This window comes from Rhamphochromis sp. 'chilingali' (assembly GCF_963969265.1).
Source record: "Rhamphochromis sp. 'chilingali' genome assembly, chromosome: 11".
Lineage (NCBI taxonomy): Eukaryota > Metazoa > Chordata > Actinopteri > Cichliformes > Cichlidae > Rhamphochromis > Rhamphochromis sp. 'chilingali'.
In genome coordinates, this window is record NC_137938.1 from 4718633 (window position 1) to 4744675 (window position 26043).

Consider the following 26043-nt stretch of genomic DNA (forward strand, 5'->3'; position numbering starts at 1 on the left):
ATGAGTGGTTATTATTGCCTTCTTTCCAGCTCAAAGCAGTCTGTCCCTTCTAATTTGATCTCTGACATCAAAAAGCCATTTTTCAGCAGAAACTAACACTCATTGGATACTATCCCAGTAGATAAGCAGTTTCTGAAATAATCAGACCAGCCCTCTGGCACCAACAACCATACCATATTCAATGTCACCTGAATCGCCCTTCTTGGTTTGAACTCCCACAGATCTATAGGCCTAAATTCAGAGTCCATGCTCTGAGATACTTGTGTTAAACAGCAGCTGAACAGTACTTAACACATTGGCTGGTTATTGTATGTATACACCTATATATGTGAATATTTTTTATGGTGAAGCTTTAAGATAATCTGAAGCTAAAGAAGAAGAATATCCATCCATCTCCCCCCCCAACCCAAGGGAGGTACTCTGGGGAAATAATGACCAAAATGAACAATTATGTCATTATTTACTAAGATCTTTTTTGTTTTTTAATGTTATTCTGTGATTGCTCAGGTCTTTTCACTAACCACATGGACCCTCTGTTTCCATTTCTTTGACACATTTTACCACAGCTAACAGTGACAAGTTATCATAAATTTTACTATATTTCTGAAAATCTCTACTATACTCCAACTTTTAATCCATATCTGGGAAACGTAGGCTTTGGTGAATGATTTAGAGCCCAGAATGTGAACGTTGCGCATTGTTTGCATATTATTATTATTATTAAAAACTAATTAAAAAAACAAACTGCATCACCCAGTTACAAGCTATGCCATGTATTAAAATCAGACCCGCATGCATAGTAATACATGGCACCTAAGTCAAGTCATTAGAGAGGCCATGCTCCCTCTGAAGTTCTTTGGCTAGGCACAGTGTTTTTAATCTTGACAAAGTCAGTGAGCTGCTCCCCAGTGGAAGGTGCTGAGTATGCTGGACAGCTTGGTTGCTCTTGTCTGGGACAACATTAACCCAGTGCTATCACTGCTACGACACTGATGTAGCGTGTGGAAAATTAAAAGTGTCGCTCACTGCTTTCCTCCCTCTCGCAACCCACGCACAGTTATCAACATGAACGATAGTGAGCAGCTCAGAGTCTACTGAGAGAGGAGAGAGTGTGGAGGAAAGAGAACGAATAAAAGATACATATTGAACAGTTCGGTTTTACAACCTCTACGGGCAGATTCAAAGCAGTACTCATTTGTTCCTTGTCTTAAATGCCCTATTTGTTTAAGACTGGAAAATACAAAGAAACTATGTGAGCACTGAAAGACAGATGTGGACAGGGAGGAGGAAAGAGTCGAACATTTTGTAGCCTTATTGCAATGCAGGTTTGGATATTTGCATTTAGATGGGTGTATAAACTTGTGTTACAGAGACAGAGAGCAGAACATTCATCGCCTCAGTCAAGGGATAAAAATAATTTTGGTTTGGTGTGTAGAAACCTGGGGCAAAATAAACACGAAAGCACACGCAGATTATTTTGCCAAGTCTTATTCCCAAACCGATTTTAAAGGAAAGTATACATATTAATATGACGGTATTTTGCAATAATTTTCTGAACAGCTTCTTAAATTGATTATTTCCCCTGCCAAAAAAAGACATTTTCAGTTCATGGAAACAACTTTTCTTATTAAAATAATCCTGCTTCTTTCTCTAAATAATTGTATTTTTATGCACGAAAGTCAGTGCCTCCTGTGCAGAATTTCTGTTCCCAGTTTTCACACAGCCCTGAAACTAAATTTGTTTAGGCCAAATTCTTATGTTATGAATGCAAGCTTTAATGTGATAAATAGTGGTACATTTTTATCTGTCTAATATCTACTCAAAACCAGCATCTATAAGAGTTTTATTTTGACCAAACTGATCATAATCACCTCGTAGATATCGCCATATTCAGCAAGCTTAAATGACGACAGAGACAAAAGCAGGAACACAGAAAGGACAAAAGAATCCAATCTTGTGGTGTTTGGGTGCGGGGTTGGGGGAAGAGACGTTCTATGCGAAATTAAAATCTATCTAGGACAGGAGCTATGATTAATGACTTAATATTTGGGAGAGAAATTGGAATATGAGGAGACGTCCTTGTCATGTTGATAAGAGCGTTGAAGCTGCCTGGGCCTTCACTTGCATCAGGCTTCAATCTCCTGGAATCAATAACAAGAACATCAGCAGTCTCTGTCTCCCTGTCTCACACATGTTGGCATTAATACTACTTTGTTTACAGTATACGTTTTCCTGATGTGCTATAAATACTAAATATTAATTGGCATCAGAATAATATTGCCGTGAATGGCAGCTCAGACACTCTGCCAGTGATACACACTGTTCACTGTATTCTCCTGTTTGTATAGCTTTTCTATAAAGTGGAGTGGGGCAGGTGGACTTTCAAAAAAAAAACTGAGCATCTTCTTTGTCAATTAAAATTATTATTTTCTTTGTTCTTTGGCTTTCAAGACCCTGGAGAGCATTTAATTAAAAATGAAAAGGCATTACTTATTTTCTTATTGCAATATCGCCATGCTTATTGTTATAGTGTTATTTTCTGGGGGAAGGATAAGAGTTAAAAGGTTGTTGGACCTCAGAGGGTTGAATAGGCTGGCCAACTGGGAGCGTACAAAAAAGGCATTGAGGAAGATACAAGTTTATCTGTCTGTATCTGAAAGCCCCACAGGATCTTTGCTCAGGCATTCTCTACCAATCTAACGAGCATATCCCATTTTGATCTCAGCACTTCCAAGCCATACTCATACTCTACTATGCCAGACGCTTGGTTATGGCATTCCGTTTATGGCCCGCCTGCTCCAAACTTGCGTCTTATCGTTATGTGTGAGATTGTCCCAGGGGCGTCTCTGCACCGCATTCACCTGGGGTTCTGGTGTGGTAGATCCCAGCCTCTATGATTTTTGTGCTCAGAGCTTGTTCCTTTGATGCATGATTAGTGGCTCAGCTATATTTCAGTCCACCTTTGTCTAGTCACTAGTAGGATTTCTCAATATCAGCCACTTCTTCTGTCTGCCGGTGTTAAATACTGTGCAGGGGGCAGTCCTTCTATGATTGCAGGGGCCAGTCCTTCTATGATGGTTCCTCTTCTCTTTTTGGTTTCTGCTACCTGAGATATTCATTAAGTATATTGTCTTGATGTAATTGGCTTCCTATCTCTTCCTTTGGCCAGCTTATTATCCCAGCAGGGTATCTCATCACCGACCTCTTCATGGTTCCCATTTGCCTATGGGATTCCCAGGTATCTGTAGCTGTCATCAATGTCTCCAGTGTTTCCTTCGGGTATTGCAATCCCCTCAGTTCTGACTACCTTCCCTGTCTTTGTTACCATACGACTACACTTCTCCAGTCCCAGTGACATTCCCTTCTGTAGATCCTAGTGGATCAGTGAAGGTGACTGATGATTGCTCTATTCCGCAGTTGGTATCCATAGCCAGGCTTGTCAGTGGTTTCACTGAGGGGTTTCAGGCCATTATAGAAAAGCAATGGGAACAGAGCATCCTTTTGGTAGATCTGCACTTGATAGTGACTTTTGCAACTGGCCAAAGTTGGCCTTTAGTGTTTTTTGCCACATCCCCATGAGTTCTTGATAAAGGCTCTTAGGGTCATGTTGATCTTTTATAATTCTAGGCATTGCATGAGTCATAGGCTCTTTTTTTAGTCAATCCAGGCAGTGCACAGGGGACAGAGAGAGAGAGAGATTTATCTACAAGGAAACTGTCTTTCGTAGGGTTATGTGTTATTGTGTGCCACATAGTAAGCTTATTTCCTGAGCGTTTTCTGACAGTCAGAACTTCATCCCACATGTGAATGTTGTGGGTTTCAATTGGCTTGTTAGAAGTTTGCAGAGGCGTTGAGTGAGAAAAGTGTCTTTTCACTGTCAACCAGATTTAGAGGAAACATCTTTTTCAAGATATCTTTGCAATGACCTGTGAAGGCAGCTTTCCAGCTTTCAATTTCCCACCAAATCTCAACTTTTGCTTTGAGAAGTCAACAGTCTTTCAGTGTCTTTTCACAGAAGTTTTGCCTGAGAGGGAAATAGGTTGAAAAAAAAACACGTGTCTAGTAGTCTACAGGGAGTGCAGAATTATTAGGCAAGTTGTATTTTTGAGGAATAATTTTATTATTGAACAACAACCATGTTCTCAATGAACCCAAAAAACTCATTAATATCAAAGCTGAATGTTTTTGGTAGTAGTTTGTAGTTTGTTTTTAGTTTTAGCTATTTTAGGGGGATATCTGTGTGTGCAGGTGACTATTACTGTGCATAATTATTAGGCAACTTAACAAAAAACTAATATATACCCATTTCAATTATTTATTTTTACCAGTGAAACCAATATAACATCTCCACATTCACAAATATACATTTCTGATATTCAAAAACAAAACAAAAACAAATCAGCGACCAATATAGCCACCTTTCTGTGCAAGGACACTCAAAAGCCTGCCATCCATGGATTCTGTCAGTGTTTTGATCTGGTCACCATCAACATTGCGTGCAGCAGCAACCACAGCCTCCCAGACACTGTTCAGAGAGGTGTACTGTTTTCCCTCCTTGTAAATCTCACATTTGATGATGGACCACAGGTTCTCAATGGGGTTCAGATCAGGTGAACAAGGAGGCCATGTCATTAGTTTTTCTTCTTTTATACCCTTTCTTGCCAGCCACGCTGTGGAGTACTTGGACGCGTGTGATGGAGCATTGTCCTGCATGAAAATCATGTTTTTCTTGAAGGATGCAGACTTCTTCCTGTACCACTGCTTGAAGAAGGTGTCTTCCAGAAACTGGCAGTAGGACTGGGAGTTGAGCTTGACTCCATCCTCAACCCGAAAAGGCCCCACAAGCTCATCTTTGATGATACCAGCCCAAACCAGTACTCCACCTCCACCTTGCTCTGAGTCGGACTGGAGCTCTCTGCCCTTTACCAATCCAGCCACGGGCCCATCCATCTGGCCCATCAAGACTCACTCTCATTTCATCAGTCCATAAAACCTTAGAAAAACCAGTCTTGAGATATTTCTTGGCCCAGTCTTGACGTTTCAGCTTGTGTGTCTTGTTCAGTGGTGGTCGTCTTTCAGCCTTTCTTACCTTGGCCATGTCTCTGAGTATTGCACACCTTGTGCTTTTGGGCACTCCAGTGATGTTGCAGCTCTGAAATATGGCCAAACTGGTGGCAAGTGGCATCTTGGCAGCTGCACGCTTGACTTTTCTCAGTTCATGGGCAGTTATTTTGCGCCTTGGTTTTTCCACACGCTTCTCGCGACCCTGTTGACTGTTTTGAATGAAACGCTTAATTGTTCGATGATCACGCTTCAGAAGCTTTGCAATTTTGAGACTGCTGCATTCCTCTGCAAGATATCTCACTATTTAGACCACACCCCTTCTCATTACAGAGATGCACATCACCTAAAGAGACTGCATTACAGGGAACACACTGTTGTGTTTATAGTCAGAACATGCTAATCAAGCGTGTTCTAAGCATGCCAGCCTGTGTATGGCATGTATATGGTCTGTATAGATTATCATCATCATCATTTATTTATATAGCACTTTAAAAACACACCTGGTAGACGAAAGTGCTGTACATTACTAATATGCACATAGTAATAAAACCAGACATAGCAATAAAAAAAAAACAAATAAAATAAAAATGTTAGTTACCCACAGAGTTAAAAGCCAGGGAGTAAAAATAGGTTTTTAATAATGATTTAAAAACTGGCACTGATGTAGCCTGTCTAATATGGAGAGGAAGGTTATTCCAAAGCATCGGCGCTGCAACAGAGAAGTTTCAGATTAGATCTTTTACTTCTTAAATTTTTTATTAATTGGCCACTTAAGACACCACAACAAGTACAACCACAAATGTTATTGACACCAGATCCAGTTGTTATGTGAACATATCAACAAGAAGTAGCTTGAAGACACAGATGTAACCTAAACCATTTTGAAGCTCTGTGTTGTAATCTGCACTGCTATCTGATATGCAGCTCCCAAGAAATGTAAATGCACATTGTGTTAACGTGGCTGTACAGGTATAAACATTAGCAATGACACTGCCGTCTGTGCAGATCCCAGAGTTGTATTTTTTTTGTCATATATCACAAATGTTTTTTTTCCCTATTATTCAGTTTTTAAAACCTTGTTATTCTTCATAATGTCACGTTATTGTTTTCTGTTTCTGACTGTTAATCCAGTCAGAAGTACCCAGTTTTGCCTATTCACTTTTAATAAATGGAAGTATTTAATTTTCAAATTTTTGCCATGGCTCCTCAGTTAAAGTATTATGCAGTATCAATAAGGGTAAGGACGCTCTGTCAGTTATTTTGAAGAATGACTCCACTGCTGCATTCATCATGGTGATATGGAACGTCCCAGCCTGGAAGTTATCAGAACATTGGAAACACCACCAGATCTACCTGAGACAGTTGGGGTGTACCCTGGTTATGCCACACATGAAAAGGAGAGTTGATGCTGCTACATTGTTAGCCCTAATCCAATCACCAATGACCTCCTGGGAGTGAGGAAAACTCTCCTTGCTTATGTGACTGTCTAATACTCTGCTGGACAACCTACTTGAAGTGTTATTGTTACCTTTGGTACTGAAACAAATACAGCAAGGTAACAACTGTTTGTTCCTCCGTTCACAGCCAGTATGCCCCGAGTATAGCATGGAGCACAGTTGTGTGCTATAAGTGCCTGTAGTTTATACTTAGCTTTAGTTGGTTTTAGTTATTTCCAGTCCCACTGCAATTGTAGTGAGAGTTTGATTGGCATTGCAACCAAGAAGTCTAATTTGTTCCTGGTGGCTGACAATCTCTATTGTCTTGGCAATCAGGGAACAAAGAAAATAATATGGAACGGTTACAGCCTATGATAGCTTAGTCCTCAGAGGTTTAAGCTAATGTATCCACTGCTGTGAAAAATGCCCTACCTTCCTAATTTCTTATTCTGTTCCATAGTTGTCACACACACGTGTTTCAAATCATCAAACAAATTTTAATATTAGACAAATACAACCTGAGTATGTACAAAACATAATTTTCTAATTATTTGATTCATCAAGGGAAAATAGCTATTTGAAGCTATCTGATGTAGTGTGAAAAAGTAACTGCCCTTTTACCTATCAGCTGGTTGTTGATGGTTCTTGTGAGCAACAAGAACTATAGTCAAGCATAGTCAACTATAGTGAACTGTCAATGAAATTGAACTCAGCTCTCCAAATAATGTAGTAAATCACAGGTAAATTTAATTTTATGTAGCAAATCAATTCCATTGTACCAAGGGAGCAATTACTTTTTCTCCCAGAGCCAATTAGGTTGGAACTTGCAGGACCTGTGATAAACTTTCCAGCAAATGACTGAAGACATTACCAGTGAGAGTGAAGAACACCATTAACTTACATATGACTAGTAGATACAGTAGAAGGTCACCTGGCTGAACTGGAGCCAGGAATGTCTGCGAATGACCAGCTGGCACCTTCAAAGTGATCCATCCAAGTTGTACACAACTTTGGAAACCCTCATTCATCTACTGTCTTGTGTTGCTCGCACATTAGCCTCCAGAACAGCTTAATTTTGCATAGAATGGAATGGAATCTAGTATGGACTGAGATCTGGTATCTGTGACAATCACAGATTTGTCTTCCTTTAATGAGTCAACTGTACAATAAATATTCCACAAAAAAAAGAGAGAGAGAAACAAGGCTGCATTTTGGCCACATGCTAAATGCGCACAGTTAAAGAGAGATGTTTAAAATCAGAAATAAACTCTCTCGCAGACATTTGTGGCTTACAGTGTGTCTGTTATTGTATGGCAAATAGGTATGCTGAATAAATTCCAATAAAGTGAAAGGACAAATGAGAGTGTGAGAGAGAGAGAGAGAGAGAGAGAGTGTGTGTGTGTGTGTGTGTGTGTGTGTGTGTGTGTATTTGTTTGTTTATGTGTTAGCTTCAGGAGGTGACTCAGTGCTGACATTAGCACATCACCTCTAACAGAAATCCAATATATTAGGAATGAGTGCAGTTTCTTTGTGCAGATGATGTGATTAAGTCTTTCTGTGAGCCGCACCATGGCCTGCGGACAGTTTTGCCCCCACTGTCTAATTGGATAATTTAGGTGCTGGTCCAGCAGCCCTGCATGGAACAGTGTCCTCTGCCAAGAACTGGCCACATGGATAGTAAGGTGAATGCCAGCATTAAGAAAATATAGTGTGCTTTTACAAGGATGATCTATGTAGGAGCAAAATCTGGTTCTGGACAGTTCAGCAAATAGCTACATTTTTAAAATGTCTACATGACAAATAATATTATTTTATTTATGCCCTAAAGTAGGTGCCTGAACACCAGACCTAATGGTGTTGCAAGTATTTAAGGGTTGCCGTAATTAGGTCTAGTGTAAGGGTTATTTTAGTTCTACTGAATGCAGCTGAATGCACGTGGGGGTACATGACAAACAGTGAAAGTATGATGATGATGATAACATTTGGTTTGTCTCACAATTGTATGTTTGTTTTCATTATTACTGAATGAGGAAGATGTTGTGTTTGTATATAAACACAATGGCTCGTTGTTAGGCACACTTTAATGTTAAAGTGATTACATCACACTCTTCCACTTCTTCTCTAACCTCCTCATTTGCCTGTTTCACAGTGGCATCTCTGGCCTAAAGGAGTAATAGCAACCATAAAAGCACAGTACATTCAGATTCAGTCTACATAAGCTTGTACACACAACAGAAGCCGTGGTTTTGAGAATTCCATTTCACAAGGAAAGGCAGAGCTACCACCAAGTGACAAAAGCCCAGTTTCAGTATGAGGGATAAGCAACTTATATCTATGGGAACTTTTCAGCTACGCAATCATCTGTCAGAACATGTGTCGAAAAGATGAGATCAGCATTATTTAGGACTAATTTAACTCCCAGTTATACTGCGATTAAGACCATCTTTTCCTAAGCAATGCAACAAATTAACAGGTTATCACATTAAACCACAATTTACCTAAGCACAATCAACATCCATCAGCATCTTCTCAGGAAAAAATACATTTATTATATAACTGGGTGTTAAGTCACACATTGAAAGTAGTCCTGATCACATTTTGTGGACATATGCTGTGCCAGCTATTGTGCCTTATTGTGCCTCTGTCTGTACACCGGATCTGACAAGGAAAGAAAACAAACACGGGGGACAGTGACAGTCAGCTGGTCATCCTGGTGAACCACCAGTGAACCTGACTCAAACACTCTCCTCCACACGGTCCCCATTTATAAAGTTCTCTGCAAACAAAAACATTACTGCTAACTAGTGGCTTTTCCCCTTTCAGAGTAGCTAGGCAACACTGAAGAACCACTTTTTGCTTGGGGGAAAAAAAGTGAAACTGAACAATCTTTCCTCAGTTTTTAACATAAAAACTTTTTGCTGCAACACCAAAGTGATCCCCACAAACTCCTTTTTAATATCAACTTCCTTGTTTGCCATTTAGTTGCCACTAACCGACCCAGTGACGTCATATTCTGTACTCACACAAAATGGTGCTACTTGTGCTCTAATAACTGTAACTTAAAACACTTATTTTTTTTAAATCCAGCTTTAACCTCCTAAGACCCAAACGCTTTCATAGCGTGCATCTTTTATTTCTCTTTGATATTTGGCTGACTGGGACCTGATGAATGTAAAAACAAAGAATTACCTGATTTTTTTTTTTTACCTGATCTTTGTTTCTGATAAAAATGACATCCACATATGAGGACATTCACTTAAAATTTATAAATATAAATACAAAGAAATGAACAGTTTCTAATATTTATGGTACTTTTATTTCATTGGGGAGAGAATATCAACTCAAAGTAAAACCAAAAAAACACATTACATGTAAGTTCTAAATTGATTTGTATGCTATTGAGTGAAATTAGTATTTAATCCTCAAGGAAAACATGACTTAGTTGGCAGGTTTTCAGGAGGGATTTTGGCCTTTCTTTACAGAAATGCTACATGGAATGTTAAGAGGTAAAAAAAGAAAAGAAAAATAACTTAAACAATCAATAATTATTGATATTGGTCTCAATTTATTTTCTGCCAATTGACAGCTGTAGTTTGGTGCTTGGTTTCCGTTCATCATTCTTAACATTCAGCTGCTTTTTCATCAGTTTGACTGTGTCTAAATTTCTGTGTGCACTGAAGCAGGGTAACATAAGGCTGGGCTTTGTCAGGAGCCTGGTCAAATGGAGTTTTGCTATCTAATTGCCAGAGATGTCAAATTATGAAACCGTGAAGCTAGAGTGTGTCAGACTGCTTTGATTTGACCAGCAAAACATCAGCCTTTTGACACTAGCATGTTCAAAATGAAAAATAAGTGGGTTGAGCTTGTGTGTCTCCCTATCCAACACGAGTGAGAACGTGTTGCCCTATCCTTCCCTGTGACATCATACAGAACCAAGAGTATAACTGTTAGAAACAGTGTTTGCAGTAGAAGAAACTTTAGATGTCAACAAATCCATAATCTCATACAGTCTTAAAAAGATGGAATTAACTGGTCAACTCAGCAACACTAAAAGGCCCAGACAAGAGAAAACTAAAGTGGATGATCACAGAATTCTTTCCAAGTTAAAATAACCCCTCCCACAACATTTAACCAAGTCAAGTCCACTTTCGAAGAGGTAAGTGTGTCATCAAAGTATTTAGTTAAGACACTTTCATCCTTTCAGAAATGTAAATACAGAGGTGTATATTAGACTTCACCTGAAAACATCTAAAAGAGCTCTGAAGAGCAGATCTCTTATATATTAAACCAAGATTTATTTGTAACAGAATGATAGGAGGAGAAAAATAGGGAGAGGAACAGCTCATGATCTGAAGCATACCATTATATTCTGTCAAACAAGGTGCAGGTAACATTATGCCATGGCCATTTTATGGTTGCTGTTGGATAAAAGTCCCTAACTTTTACTGCTAATGTGACTCTCAGGCTTGGTGCTTCAAATTGCGAATAGAAGTTGGAACCAAACCATACTGCTGAGCAACCCAAGAACCATTACAGGATTAAAAAGGATGGCAGAGCAACCCACAAACAAGCTGCTAAAAAAATAACTGATATATTTTAAGTTCACATTTAGAATAAATTTATTCCCAACACTTACACCAATGCCACTCTTTGCATATTTTTGCAGTATGATAGAATAACATATACATTTCTGTTTTTATGCTAGTGTAAAAAAAATTACTCTTGGTGTGCCCACCTGTACTCTATATCAGCTATTCCACATTAAAATACTTCGTCGCTACTACTTTACTGGCCCTTTTCCACAGCAGGCATTCTGAACAGCCATGGCAGGAAATAAGCAGGTGTAACTGATATACATGTAATGGTCAGTTTTCTTTCTTTATTTTTCTTTCTGCTTTGATCCGCTGTCAACTGTGAAGAGCTGTGACTCATTAATGTTACTGGGTTATGTTATGTTACAAAAGATGCAGTGGTATTGATCACTGGGCCAGATTTCCATGATAGTGGCACTGCTTTCTGCTCATGCTTTGGTGTACTTTTTAATAACAGGCTTTCAAATTGTATTATCGTTAAACAATAGGGCCAGAAAAAAATAAAACATTCACTGTAGACAGGAATGAGCCGCAATATAACTTAATACAAACGTATTTCACGTTAGGTATTAAAATAATTCCAGTTGTTTCCAAACTTGCCACTGATCCACCGTCATAGGGCACTGATCGCTGTATTAATTAACAGCGATCTTGATCAACACGCCATGTTTCCATGTTTGCAGCGCTGCTTTCCCAGCATGCACCAGTTTCCCATCAGAAATTGCATAATTTGTTGCCTCTTTTTTATATGAGGCATGCATGGGAATTTTAACATTATGATAAAAAAAAAATTACATTAAATAAAGAACTCTACTGTATATACATTGTGCATAGTACATATAGCACAATATTGTAATGGCTAATATTTAGCTCACTTGAAACAACACGTCACTATTAATATTATTATTATTATTATTTTTAATAATAATAATGATAATAATAAGGACAACGATGATAATAATGATAATGATCCCGAGTGGTTCAGATGTGAGTGTTGGCAGTGTGTTTCTGTAATGTGTCCGGGCTGAGAGCTGCAGCACGCCGCCTTGTAGCGCCTCATCGTCGCCTCCAGTCCGCTGTGTGCGCGTGCCTGCTGCAGCGGCAGAGATGTAAAGTGGATTAAAGAGCCGGGATAACGCGGTGGGATTTGAACCGCCGTTTTTTCTTTTTTCTTTGCTTTCTTTAATTTGCCGGGGCTCTCTTATATTCACCGCATCGCTTTTCTCTTTGTGCTTGTGTGTGTGTCTCTCTCTGTGTGTACGTGTGTGTGCGCGCGCGCGCGTGTTTCTCTCGTGCAGCTCCTCTCTGCTGGGATCCTGGTCTGCCAGGGGCTGCAAAACCGTGCTTGTCGACTCATTCAGAACCAAATGCTCTTGTGACAGACTGTCCACCTTCGCCATTTTAGCACGGCTAAATCCCGAAATGGTAAGTCCGACAACCTCCCATGACTTCCATAAAGGTATCGGAGACGGGATGTGTTTTTGTGGGGTTCTTTGAGAATGCATCAGCTGTTTCTTTTTTTTTCTCTCTCTCTAAAGGGCGTCATTGTCATTACATATCAACAGATCCTCCCTCTTTCCCCCTCCTTCCTTTTCTATGTCTCGACATGCCAAAGCCATGCTGCAAAAGGTTATTAAAGGCCAAAAAAAGGATTTTATTTAGGGGGTGTCTTTACTTATGTGGCTGTTTATCTCTTCCAAGAGGAGGAGCAGCACCGTGCTAACCTGTGGTCTCTGCTCTCAGATATTCACACACATGACACCATGAGTAGGATTTCAAATCATGTTAGAGCTGATGATCATAACTGCATGCCCCTCAAATTCCACACCCCTCCTTAATTTTCTTATTTTAGGTAAACGCCAACAATTGGTGTTCACATTAGCATATTTTCCCATAATAGCCTGTCAGTTGTGTCTCCATGGTTATCACAGGCCCAGTGGAGAAGGTGCTGCATGGCAATTCCATAATCTGTACTACAACAACAAGCAGCAGGACACATTTTACCCAGACTTGGAGGTAAAGCAGGACACAGAACACAATGCCCTTCCATTGTGGCTGCAGCTGGGCTCAGCAGTCAGCTATGTGTCTTCAGAAATCCCAGCCGAATCCCAGTGACTCAAACGTGGCCCAGTTTCTGTGGGCACAGGGCTGTGTCTTTGTGGCAATTTTTCATTTAGACCGATTAGTTATTATTAGACTGGAAATTGCCTCAGAAGCAGTTTGTTCACTAGTTGCCCTGGTAACAACATGGGCACAGAGGCTTTCTTAAAGATACAGGAGGCAGCAGGCTGCCCGTCATGCTGCCTGAACAACTTAGAGAAAGAGGCTAAGCCAAGGGGAAGAGCTGAAAAAAAAAAACAGACTGGCTATAGCGCAGCCACCACGTATAAGTTAATTCAGGTTTTGATTGAACTGGGAAGAGCTGGGATGAAAGGTGCTGATGGAGTGTGGTTGTGGTTAGTTTAGCATAGCTTATTGATATTTAAAATTGTAATAGTAAACAAAAGTCATGTTGGTAGGTACCTTGGTTTGGGACTTGGTTCATGTGTGAAAGAGATTTTGAAAAAGTAGTAGTGCCCACTGGGCATGATTGGGCATGGATACTTGCTAACTAACTAACAGACTAATAATTAAGCACTGCTTGAGACGTGTAGTTCAAAGGCGAGAATAAGCAGGAGAGTCCTAGTGACTTTACATCTTACTGGTATCTTATCTTACTGGTACTTATATGGATGAGTAATTAAAACCTTTCTTTTATAGAGCTGTTATGAAAAGGGAAACCATTTCTTTTACAAGGACTGACCCTTGATGCCAGGACTTTTGATGCAAGGGTCATGTATCCAATGGAAGAAGTCCAGTTTTTGGTACTTAGACATTGATTGCATTTTTCTGATGCATCACAGCCAGTCCAGTAATGATAGAGATGCACGGTGTTGTTGACCAGGTAGAATTTTCACACTGGAACATCCATTAAATCGCAAGTTTTTGATAATATCTTTTAAATCAGTTGAATCCTTTGTGTTCAGTAGAAATGTTTGACACTGCTATATTTTAATATAATATAATGAAATTGCTTTTCTTATTTTGTGGGTTTAATGATTCATGTTATATTGTAACTTGATCAGTACAGGGATCAAAAATGAGGACAATCTATTCGCTCCTCTCAACCTCCAGATGAGCCATTCAGTTATCTGGACAGGACCTTGGCTGAGGGAGGAGAGGAGGAAAAAGCAGGAGGTCATACCTTGATAAGTTACAAGCTGACACACTGGGCACAGTGCGAGTATGGAGCAAACCGTCTTGCTTAGGAAGAAACAGTAGAACAACAAAAAGGCCTTAACAGTCGATTGTTTTTTTGATATCCAAGTGTGTCTGTGGAGACATGTAAAAAATCGCTGTATAATATGTATTATCTGAATTAAACACATTGTAAAAATGAGCTTCCATTTTATTAATTTAGTCCTGGAAAAAGGACAAATAGTTTAAAAATCAGTTAATAATTTAAAACATTTAGTTAATCAACATGCCAAATATTCACTGTCCAACTTGTCAAATTTGAGAATTTGCTACTTTGTCATTAGAAATGTGCTATCTCTGAGTCTTAGACTTTCAGAATATATATAAAAATGTGAGAAAATTTGTTAAATTTGTGAGATAGTTATGTCTTTTTAACTTTTTATAGATAAAATAATCTCTATGTGTTTGCGTACGTAAAAATAGCACACCCTGTTTAAATGTTTTCAACGGTGTATAGGAGAGGTAATTGAAACCCTATGAAATTCATCTTTTATGCATAAATATTCAGCTGGAGATTTTTATGATTAATCTGGTAATATTTTTTCAAATAATTAACTGTTAGTTACTAAACAATTACAGCTATAATTAGAAATTGGGCCAAGAGCTCTCCTTTTAGCCCATAGACAGTTCTTAACCCCAAAATATTTCTTTTCAAATCAGCGAGGCAAAGACAGTTAATCATTTTGTTGTTTTATTTTTTCCCTTAGTGGCATCAGCAGGCAGAAATTATAGGGGTGAAGAATAGTAATGACACTGAGGATCTGAGGTCATTTCTTTAGTCCTTCATTTATACCTTGAATTATGATGGCTGTGGACTGGTAGTCATTCTTGTTCTAGTTCTTTGCTTGTTTGCTTGAATGGCACATGGGTAGTTGGTGCATTAAAAACTAAAAGCCTGTAAACTCCTGAGAATTTTGTGGACACGTAAATTTGAAAGCTGACGGCCATCTGCAGAGAGCCTTGCACTCATTATCGATCTTAACTCCATTTCACATATGACATGGCTCTAGTAGTGAGGCAAGTTTCTTAACTCAAGCCATTAAACTACAATGCTACCACACGTACTGTAGATATTAGCTTTCTGTCTCTGGATTTATAGGTCATCTTTTAACACTTTTCTCAGTGCTGTGCCATATAATATTGTCTGTTATAACACAGGTATAATTATTATGTGATGTAAAACTTACAAAACTTACATTTCTGGATATCAGTGCTGCAACGACATCGTGCAGCGACAACCACGAGACAAGCTCGGAAACGTTGGGGAGCTTTTGATGACAATCTAGCATCTGAAAATGGAGCTACTTCAACATCCAATCAAGCATAGTTATTTTCAAAATAAGAACAGTTCCTAAAGGTGGAAACAACAAACATCTCTGACAATTCAGTCAAATGCAAGAATGAAATAAACGCAGCTGATGATGTGTGACCCAAAACTAAACAAATATCTCAGCTAAGCATCACTGAAGTACTCACTTGTTACCTTGCGTATGACAGGAAGTGCAAACAGTGGATGGAAATCACTGATGCATGACGGTAAAGGAGGGCTATAAGCAGCTAGTTAAAACACTCCACCCTATGATAATATTCCACACTCTCCTGAAAAGTTACCAGATAAAGATAATTTACTTTTCATATATAATTTACTTTAAGTGTTAAGCAGTCATGTAGCGTTATAGTTACTAATAAGTTGTAATATTTAATAATCAATATGTAATAAATTCACAGGAAACTACTACAACTACTTTTGTGTTTACATTTGGTATAAAGCTATTATTGCTCTATAATTCTGCTGCTGCTTCTTCTGGCACCTTAAAGCAATAGATTCAGACTTTCAATTAAGCAGTCTGTGATCAATGACAGTAACTCTTCAGAAAAGAAGGATGGAAAATGCCCTTCATTTTGTTTGCACTGCTAAATGTTGCTCCCTTTAATAAGCTGATAAAATGCTGGCAAAACACACGTTTTTAGGGCTTTTTTTCTATATTATTAGAAATAGTGTTGCAAATTTCTTTGAAATATTGTAATATAATGTAAAGGCTGTATTGTCCACCCCTGTTTCTCCCTCTATCATATGTCAATCATTAGTATCCTTCACTAGCACAAATCCTATTGCAGAATGGATGAGAATGGAAAACCAGTATAGAACTGGTTCCCAGTAGTTCAATACTCTGGAATTGTTAGATTCCGGTTATCAGTTCCACTTGCACTTGCGCTGCAGTCTGCTGATTTCAGTTTGTGTGCCAGAGGGGGAAATAATGGCATAGTCTACAGCAGCGGTCTCCAACCTTTTTTGCGCCACGGACCGGTTTATGCCCGACAATATTTTCACGGACCGGCCTTTAACGTGTCGCGGATAAATACAACAAAATAAAACTAGTACCGGTACCGAAAAAAAGAAGATTTATTCATAACACACGCGAAAAGACCCAGAAAAACCGAGTTAACGATAAAAACGATAACAAAATAACGCTGAAAACCAATAAAAACCCTGAAAACGATACATTTCACACCTGAGCCTCAACTCATGCGGCCCGGTACCAAACGACTCACGGACCGGTACCGGTCCGAGGCCCGGGGGCTGGGGACCGCTGGTCTACAGTAGGGGTGCAACGATTCACAAAATTCACGGTTCGGTTCAGTTCGATACTTTGGTGTCACGGTTCAATATTTTTTCGATACAAAAACATGTTCATGCCTTTTTAATTTGTCATTTATTAAAATTATAAATATATATTTTAACTCAAAAGTACAGTTTTTAAATTTAATGTTGCTGAAACAACAAAATCGTCGATGACTAATTTTATAGTCGATGCGTTGTTTGAAGCTTTGTAAGATCCCAAAAGACCCAGGAATAAGTAGTAGGATTTAAGAGTGTAATAACGGACTGAAACAGAAGATGTTTGACTCAGTCAGCGCTCCAGATGAGTTAATTGATAATCGCGTTAGTTGCGCATTAACGCTGACAGCACAAAAAAAAAAAAATAGAGTCTAGGGCTGCCACGATTAGTCATCCCTGTCAGTGCACCCCAGGGTGGCTGTGGCTACAATGTAGCTTGCCATCACCAGTGTGTGAATGTGTGTGTGAATGGGTGGATGACTGGATATGTAAAGCGCTTTGGGGTCCTTAGGGACTAGTAAAGCGCTATATAAATACAGGCCATTTACCATTTTTACCATTTATCCCAAAAGAGTAAGAATAAGTAGTAGAGTGTAAGAGTGTAATAACAGACTGAAACAGAAGATGGCAGCACTGCATGTACAAGTATGCCAGCTGCCGTTAAACCCCGAAAAAGAAGAAGCAGTGTCCGGTATCGTAGCTGTGTCCAAATTCAGGAACCGCATCCTCCTGTGCCCGCATTTGTAGGCTGATTACGTTACAGCGACATGACAAAGACTGTCCAAATTCAAAAACTCCGACAAATGCGGCCGACAAATGCGCCCTTCATTTCCCCAAATTGGAAGGATGGGTCGGGTGTATACTTCGTGGCCCAACCTATCCCAGAATTCATAGCGCGGCCCTGCTCAGTTTCCAACAATGGCGGCAGCTAATTAGTTTTAATATTATTCTTATTATTCTTTTTGGGTCACAAAATAAACGTTTAAGATATTTTCAGGCAATAATGTAGCTGTGTAAATTTCAAATATCTGCTCAGTTTATCAAGACACCACATATTTTCAAAAGCGCTCCGACGTTTTCCGAGACGTCTGTTACCCACTAGCTCGATAGCTAGCTGGGGTTCAAGGCTCACTAGAGCCGGTGAGAACACCGGACTCCCGGCAAATCGTTTTCAAACCCACCACCGTCTTTCGCTACTCAGGTTAAACATGATATATATAAGTCACTTAGATAACTTAAAAATGTTATTGTTTGGCTTTTTTCAGTATTTTATTTGTTCCTGAGTAAATTGTTTGGCTGAGATTAAAGTTATAGTTTTTACACAGCAGAATAAATGTCAAGCAGACAACTGATTATCAGAAGTGTGAGATGCTCGAGAATATACTCCAGTGTCCTGTTATATTTTAGATAGCAAGGAGCAGATGGCTGAGTTTATTAAACTCTGCCGAAACAATCTGCAAATTTCATTAAAATTTTATAAACTAATATCTTGTCTTTGTTTTTAGTTAGCACATACCTTAAACACTTAAATCTGTAAGCTAATGATAGTTATATAGTCCAATGGACGCATGATCTGATTAGTTGACTAATCGCAAAAATAATCGGTGACTAGTCGACTATCAAAATAATTGTTTGTGGCAGCCCTAATAGAGTCGCCAATTTGGGATTTCTTTGGCTTTAAACGAGATGAAAGAGGTAAACCTAAGGATGTAACCAAAGCGGTGTGTCACTTGTGCAGACGTATAGTGCGAGCAAAGTACTCAAACACGGCTAACTTGCATGAGCATGTACGTGTCCACCATCCGGCTGAGTATGCTAGGCTATCACCAGCTTCTGCAGCTCCATCAACAAGCATTTGGGCGCACTCTGAGGAGGGTGCATTTCACTCGCAGATGAAAGAGGGTGCAGTTAATTTTTTCCTGTTGACTGCTTCTATTAGCTCCATCATTAATAGCAAACTTATTCATGGGCAAATAAATAATTAAATTGCCCTTGTAAAAACTATCGGCGATAGGCTATCGTGCTGGCTATTGTTGATAGTCGATATATTCGTCCAATCACCCAACCCTAGTGCATAGTGTTTCCCCTGGGTTGCTGCTGGTGTGTTTTTTTTTAAGCCTTGTTCCACACTTCCAGTTGTACTACAGGATGGTCTGAACTGCTATACTGTTTCCTGAGAGAGGATAAAGCCTTATGTTCGTATTATGTTTGTCACAATACAAAGAACATGTTGTGGTTGTGTTGGTAGTAGATGACTTACACTCTGTTCGCGATTTGATCATGTGTACTGCTCTTAGTATTATGGACCATGTTGGTCATTATTGGCTTTGTCTATGTTCATTAATCGGCAAATATAAAGTAGATCACTTAAAGAGCTTTCTTCTCCTGTTGGTACTTTTCCCCTGTTGCCGTCTAATGCTAATTTGGCCTTTAGTTTTGCTCTGTTCACATGTGTGACATAATGAATTAAGCTAATAATTACCAGTAAACTAATATTGGCATATCCTCAACGTGCTGCAGCCTCCCTGCAGCCTGCAACCACCTGTGCAGATGACAGGCTGTTTGAATTCTGTTGTTTCCAGAAAGCATTGTGTCTCCTAAGGAAAGCTAAATTCCCGCTTGTGCTTTTTCCAGAAATTTCAGCTTTTCTCATTTCTCATGCTCTTCTTTTTTCCCCTTTCCCCTATGTTCTATTATTTTGCGAGACAGCCACGGCCGCCATTCGAATTATTCCTGATGCAACACATAGCAGCTTCTAAATGGCCCAGCCTCTGTCTGCAGCTAGCCTTCTACAGCCTCAGCATGACAAATACCCCAACCTCCTTTTTTTCCTCTGTCCCCCCCCCCCCTTGCTCCTCCCATACTTCCATCTCTTTCTTCTCTACCCCTCAGTCATTTCATCCCACCATTTTTCATTCTCTGATGTCGCATCACATTGTAGTTCTGCCTCTCTCCCTCTGCTTACTACATCATTTACTCTCTAGCTGCCACCTCTGGTGTGCGTTTTGCTCAGTCCAGCTTCACTGCAGACTTTTAGAAGGAAAAACAGGGAACAAATGCACTGCAGTCAAAGGCAAAGCCCTCTGAACCCAGTGTGCTACCATTGGTAGACCCGTGTGCAGTGTAGGGAGAGAGGATGAATGAATGTGCCTGTGCTGGTATCAACTGGATGCTATAAGCCTGGCCTCTAGTCGCAGTGACAAGCCTCACGTCAATTAGCCCATTGTAGGAGTAACAAATAGGTAGATAGTATGAGGGCTGTAGGCTGTTAGAGAGGCAGCATCTGTTGATGTTTTATCTATCAAGTGGAACTACAGTTATGGGAGTCATAGCTGTACTCTGATTTGCACATCAAGATGTCTTGTGGTCATATGAAAACCTAAAAATAAATAAATGGAAAGCAAATGATCTGATGATCGGTGAAAGAGAAACCTTCTGTGTTTTCATTTTTTGACTAAGCCACTTTTTTGTGATTGGTTTTCTAGCCAAGTATGTGCAGGTTTATTATCTATTTCCAGCATGAAGATAAAGTAGCATGTGTGCAGTGCAGTGAAAAAGCATTTATCTGATTTGTTAGCTTTTTGCATACTTGTCAGTGGTGTGTTTAAAGTCTGCTCATGTGGAATTATGTGGTCTGGCCATTTTCTTGTGGACAGGAATGCTCTCATCTGGACTCTGTGTGAGCTTTGGTACGAGGCAAGTTCTGTCGTTAGCTGAGGAAGAACTAAAAAGTTTGTCTGTCTCAGCAGACGCCTTTCTGTTTCACTGCACTTGTAATCTTTTTTTCTCCCACTTTGCTTTTAGAGAAGGAACTCACTGCAGTGCAGATTAATCAGAGGATTTAATTAACTTGGCCCCGGCACACACATCAAACCTGGAGACAAGACAGGCTATAAACTCAGCCAATTATCTTCTGCTAGAGGGGTGGGGGTAAATGTGATGGGGTTGGAAACCCCTCGCGTCCCGGTCCCCTCAGGTCCAGCCATCCTCCATCTGTGAGCAACTGCAAAGCCTTTTTTCACTGCTACTACTGCACCCTCATCTCACCTTAATCTTCTTCACCCGAACACAGCACAGCATTAGCGATGAGCTGTTCCAGCTACTGATCCAGCCACATTAGGTTTGGATGATTACTCCAGCAAATAACTTTGTATCTGTTATTAAAACGCATTCCCTTGCATATTCACTGAAGAGACCGCCTACCATGACGAAATGGGTGTACAATTGTTTCACTTCATTTCTGTTGAATCAAATTTGGAATTTTAGTGCAATCATAATAACGTCGGTGGGTATTGACTCTTTGCTGTAAATGTCTCTTCTTCCTAGAGCTTTTGGTTTATACCGACTAAATATAAGTGCATTTCAGTGGGAAATGTCATTAAAATGCCTTTTGTTTTTAACTGAACTTCTTGGCTTGAATGATGGTAATCTTGCTAGGTTTTTTTGTGGAGCCAGTTCTAAAAAAAAAATTCAGCTCCTCCCTTGTCACAAGGGATTGCCACTGGTGGTAGCTCCTCTTATTTGTCAGAGTGGAGTTACATCGGATGCACTGGCCGACACAGCCATAAAAGGCTTAGGGGGTCTAGCTTCAATCAAACCACAAAACTTTAACTTGCCAAGGGAATATGTAAACCACAACTTACATATCTTGGTGTATCCTGAGAACCAGCTCACATGTTGAGAACTGTCTATTCTGCTGTGGTATTAGTAGTAGATGAAATACACTCCAAGGAAAACTTCCCTCACCCCTGCTATAGATATTACTGTAATGGGCTAACCTTATCGCGTGATGTGCTTTGATCAGGCCAAAGCATTTTGGCTTACAACTAGGGAAGGGGATAGAGAACCGGTTTTGCAGAAAACTAGTTCCCAGTAGTCCAATTCCTTGGAATTGTTAATCTGCCTGCCTATCAGTCCCGCTTATCGGTTCTTGCACTTGCAGTAGAATCAACTGATTTCGGTTCACATGTCAGAGGAGGAAAATAGCAGCGCAGTGCATGGATAGGACAAGATAAATAGTAAAGTGGAAAACTGCATCCATAGATCTCATAGATCTGCTGCTAAGCAGTTTTCCACTTTACTATTTATCTTGTCCACAAGCTCATCTTTGATGATACCAGCCCAAACCAGTACTCCACCTCCACCTTGCTCCAGTCTGAGTCGGATTGGAGCTCTCTGCCCTTTACCAATCCAGCCGCGGGCCCATCCATCTGGCCCATCAAGACTCACTCTCATTTCATCAGTCCATAAAACCTTAGAAAAACCAGTCTTGAGATATTTCTTGGCCCAGTCTTGACGTTTCAGCTTGTGTGTCTTGTTCAGTGGTGGTCGTCTTTCAGCCTTTCTTACCTTGGCCATGTCTCTGAGTATTGCACACCTTGTGCTTTTGGGCACTCCAGTGATGTTGCAGCTCTGAAATATGGCCAAACTGGTGGCAAGTGGCATCTTGGCAGCTGCACGCTTGACTTTTCTCAGTTCATGGGCAGTTATTTTGCGCCTTGGTTTTTCCACATGCTTCTTGCGACCCTGTTGATTATTTTGAATGAAACGCTTGATTGTTCGATGATCACGCTTCAGAAGCTTTGCAATTTTGAGACTGCTGCATCCCTCTGCAAGATATCTCACTATTTTTGACTTTTCTGAGCCTGTCAAGTCCTTCTTTTGACCCATTTTGCCAAAGGAAAGGACGTTGCCTAATAATTATGCACACCTGATATAGGGTGTTGATGTCATTAGACCACACCCCTTCTCATTACAGTGATGCACATCACCTAATATGCTTAATTGGTAGTAGGCTTTCGAGCCTATACAGCTTGGAGTAAGACAACATGCATGAAGAGGATGATGTGGACAAAATACTCATTTGCCTAATAATTCTGCACTCCCTGTACAGCTGCTGCAGATGGTACATGGTTACATGGTTGCTATGGTGACCAAGACAGTGGCAGACAAGGTTTTGGGAATGAAAAAAGCGAAGGTGTCACGTCTTCATTTTCCTTTATTTTAATTTGTCTGTTCAATATGGAAATTGACTTTGTATGCATACATTGTCCGTGTGTGTGTGGGTGGTGTGTGTGCATTTCTGCTGATTGGAAGTATTGTGGTTTCTTCCTAAATCACCTTGAAGTCACCTTACTGTCAAACTGAAAGCAGAAAAGAAGCAGGAGCATTCTTTCAGAATCTCTACGCGTGTGTGTGTGAGAAAGAGAGAGCGAGAGCGAGAGAGAGAGAGAGAGAGAGTGACATCCTGCTAACCTTTACACCTCTAGTAACTACCTACTCTACACCTCTACTAATCTTATCCTGTGCAGCCATTAAACCAGGCTCAAAGTAAGGCGGTGCGATATGACCAAAATCTCATCCTGATAACAATATATATCACAAAATAGAGCATTTTCTGTAAATTCTGTGAATCTCAGGCAACCTTGTGTACCTGGAGTTGAGTGCTTTGACTGATGCATGAAACTATATATGAGTATTTATTACACGGCGTGGTGCGGGGAAAAGCCGGTTCTAATGTTTGAGTCTAAGGATTATTTTCAGCGCTCTTTTTTGCTCCTCATCCGTAAACTCTCTCCATACTCTTTCACATGATTCTTGCGTAGATGGTAGAAGAGGTTTGTTGTGTTGGAGTCTGTTGTGGGGACCTGTTTGCGGCAAAGTTTGCATAGTAAAGTTTTCTTCTCCATGTCAGACTTTTCATAACCAAACCAGATCCATGCTACAGAGGTAGCCCCTCGTTTAGGAATAAGGTCCTCAATTTGTTTTGACTGGTCTTTCTGTTTCAAGCTGCCTGGTTCTACCTCACCTTCACTGGTCATGCTTGTATTCTCTGAAATGATGAAAAAATATTTCCATAAACAGTGGATTTTGTGACACCACCAAACAAATGATAGCAAATAATATTAAACGGTAGATGTTTTATTTTCGTCATCCATCGTCATATCGCACAGTCCTAGTTTAATGTTTTTTTGTGTGCTGGTGCTTTATTAGCTAGAGTTACACATGATAAAAACTAAATCCATCCATATTACATATAAATTTAATATAGATAGTGGCTCTTTAATGTATTGGCTTACACATTTACCTAACAACAGGAAAATGGACTCCGCTGAATTTGAACCATGGATGACCCAGTTAGGAGGTGAAAACTCAACAAATCAAGCCAACATGGATTTTTCTTTTCTGCTGTCAGCTCTTGTCAAATTCTGTGCACACAACAGATCTGCAAGACCCCACTGACGAGTCCCTCTGACTTTGTTTGCAGCAATGGGCTTTTTCATTATTCACTTTTCACTTTATCAGATAAAGTGGAATAGATCTTGATTGTATTTCACATTTTTCTTTTTTGTCCTCCTTCCTTTTATTTGCAGAACATGGATAAGACACAACTCCCGTCTGTGACACTGATTGTAGGCTGTGGAGTGTCTTCACTGACATTGCTGCTACTCATCATCATCTATGTGTCTGTCTGGAGGTGAGATATTACAGCTTGCATTAAAAATATTAGCACAGGGCTGTGATTAATGTGAGGAGGAAGTGTTAACAACAGACTAGCAGCTCATCAGGTGGGAGGATATGAACCATCTGACTTAAATCTATCAAGGACAAAAGGACAGTGCTACTAAAAGCATGCTTTCTGCTGGTTTTAAGATTTTCAAAGATTGTGTTTCATTTTATTAAAAAGCCTACAAAATTATTAAAAGCTCTTAAATAAGCAGTAGAGCCAAAATCTAATGTAACAGTGTAGATTGAGAATGTAAAATCTTCTACTTTCCAAAGCTGTACCTACAGTATCTTTTCCATTAGTAACTACTTGGATCGCCACAGTTTTCAGAGTTTTCCATTAGGTCATAGCACCTGATACCAGGTATTTTTTAGTACCTGCTCGCCCAGGGTTCAAAGCAATCCGAGCATGTCCTAAAATGTGATGTCGTCAGACTGCATGCCACCGATTGGCAGGTTAGTAGCATCACTCGATGAGTCGTGAGAACTAGGGGTGGCTTTTTCCTGATTCAAATTGATTTTAGTTTGAATAATGCAATATCCATTCATTAAATCCTGATTTGGTTTTTAAATATAAATGTATTATGTCAGAAACGCCAGAATCTCAGCGTAAAGCTCACAAAACTATTTCAACAACCACCAAAAAGCCAAAATAGCAGGTACACGGATTCCGCTCAAACATGTAAACACAAAACGAGATCCACGGCACGTACGCGGACATGCCATCATCTCACAGATTCTGAAGCTGCAGGTTTTTCGTCAATCTCCAACCAAAATTCACTGAATCAGCAACAAAAGAAGACCAAAACTACGCTTCACGTTTGAAAGGCATAGTAAAAAGTGCCCTCTTACTTTGGCAGTTTTGCTCACACCATAATAAAATCACTCTTGTTTCACAGCTCTTTCTCTCAGTATACTTCAAGACCAGTTTACCATCAAGAATCTCTATTTTTTTATCTCTATCGCTATTACTTGCTTGCTTACTAAGCACCAAACTACCGTAGTGCACAGTGTTATCGGCAACAGTTTTTTTCTTGTCTTCCCGCAAGAAAACCTCATTTCTGCTGTTCAGTACCGAAGAAATTGAAACTTTTATAAATTATGCCAAACTGCAAAACACTTAGCTGTGTAATTAAAACCTCTTGAACTTTGCTCTGCTTCACCTCAGCAACATGTTCATATGTGGTTTAATGTTTTTTTTTTCAGTTTTTGATCTACTGCAGAATATTTTTAAGGCGGTTATCTGCTATAAAAAGCCAGGCCAAGAAAATTTCCTTCATATTTTTTTGTTTCATCCTCTGTTACTTTGACACAAAAGCATCTGCTGTGATGTTTAAACCTCTGATGAAGTCTCACAAGTGTCAGTTTTGTTTTTATACTTAGATATAAAAATATGGATATGTACTGATAAATGATCATAATTATAACTGTCTGAGTCAAAATTGAATTAAATTGAATCAAAGCGAAATCGGGGATCACATTGAATCAGGTTGACGATACCCAAGCCTAAAGAGAGCGTCTCATTAAA

At 39.7% G+C, this 26043-nt stretch overlaps 1 protein-coding gene across 1 annotated transcript in view; it reads left to right on the forward strand.

Annotated features, from left to right (window-relative positions):
• The window catches only part of LOC308406217 (adhesion G protein-coupled receptor B1-like), a 213550-nt gene that overhangs the window by 147631 nt on the left and 39876 nt on the right, over positions 1-26043 (forward strand). The window contains exons 20-21 of the mRNA XM_080897088.1: positions 12391-12517; positions 24383-24486. Of these exons, the coding sequence (XP_080753214.1) occupies positions 12391-12517; positions 24383-24486 (231 nt within the window). The remainder of the gene's footprint in view (positions 1-12390; positions 12518-24382; positions 24487-26043) is intronic.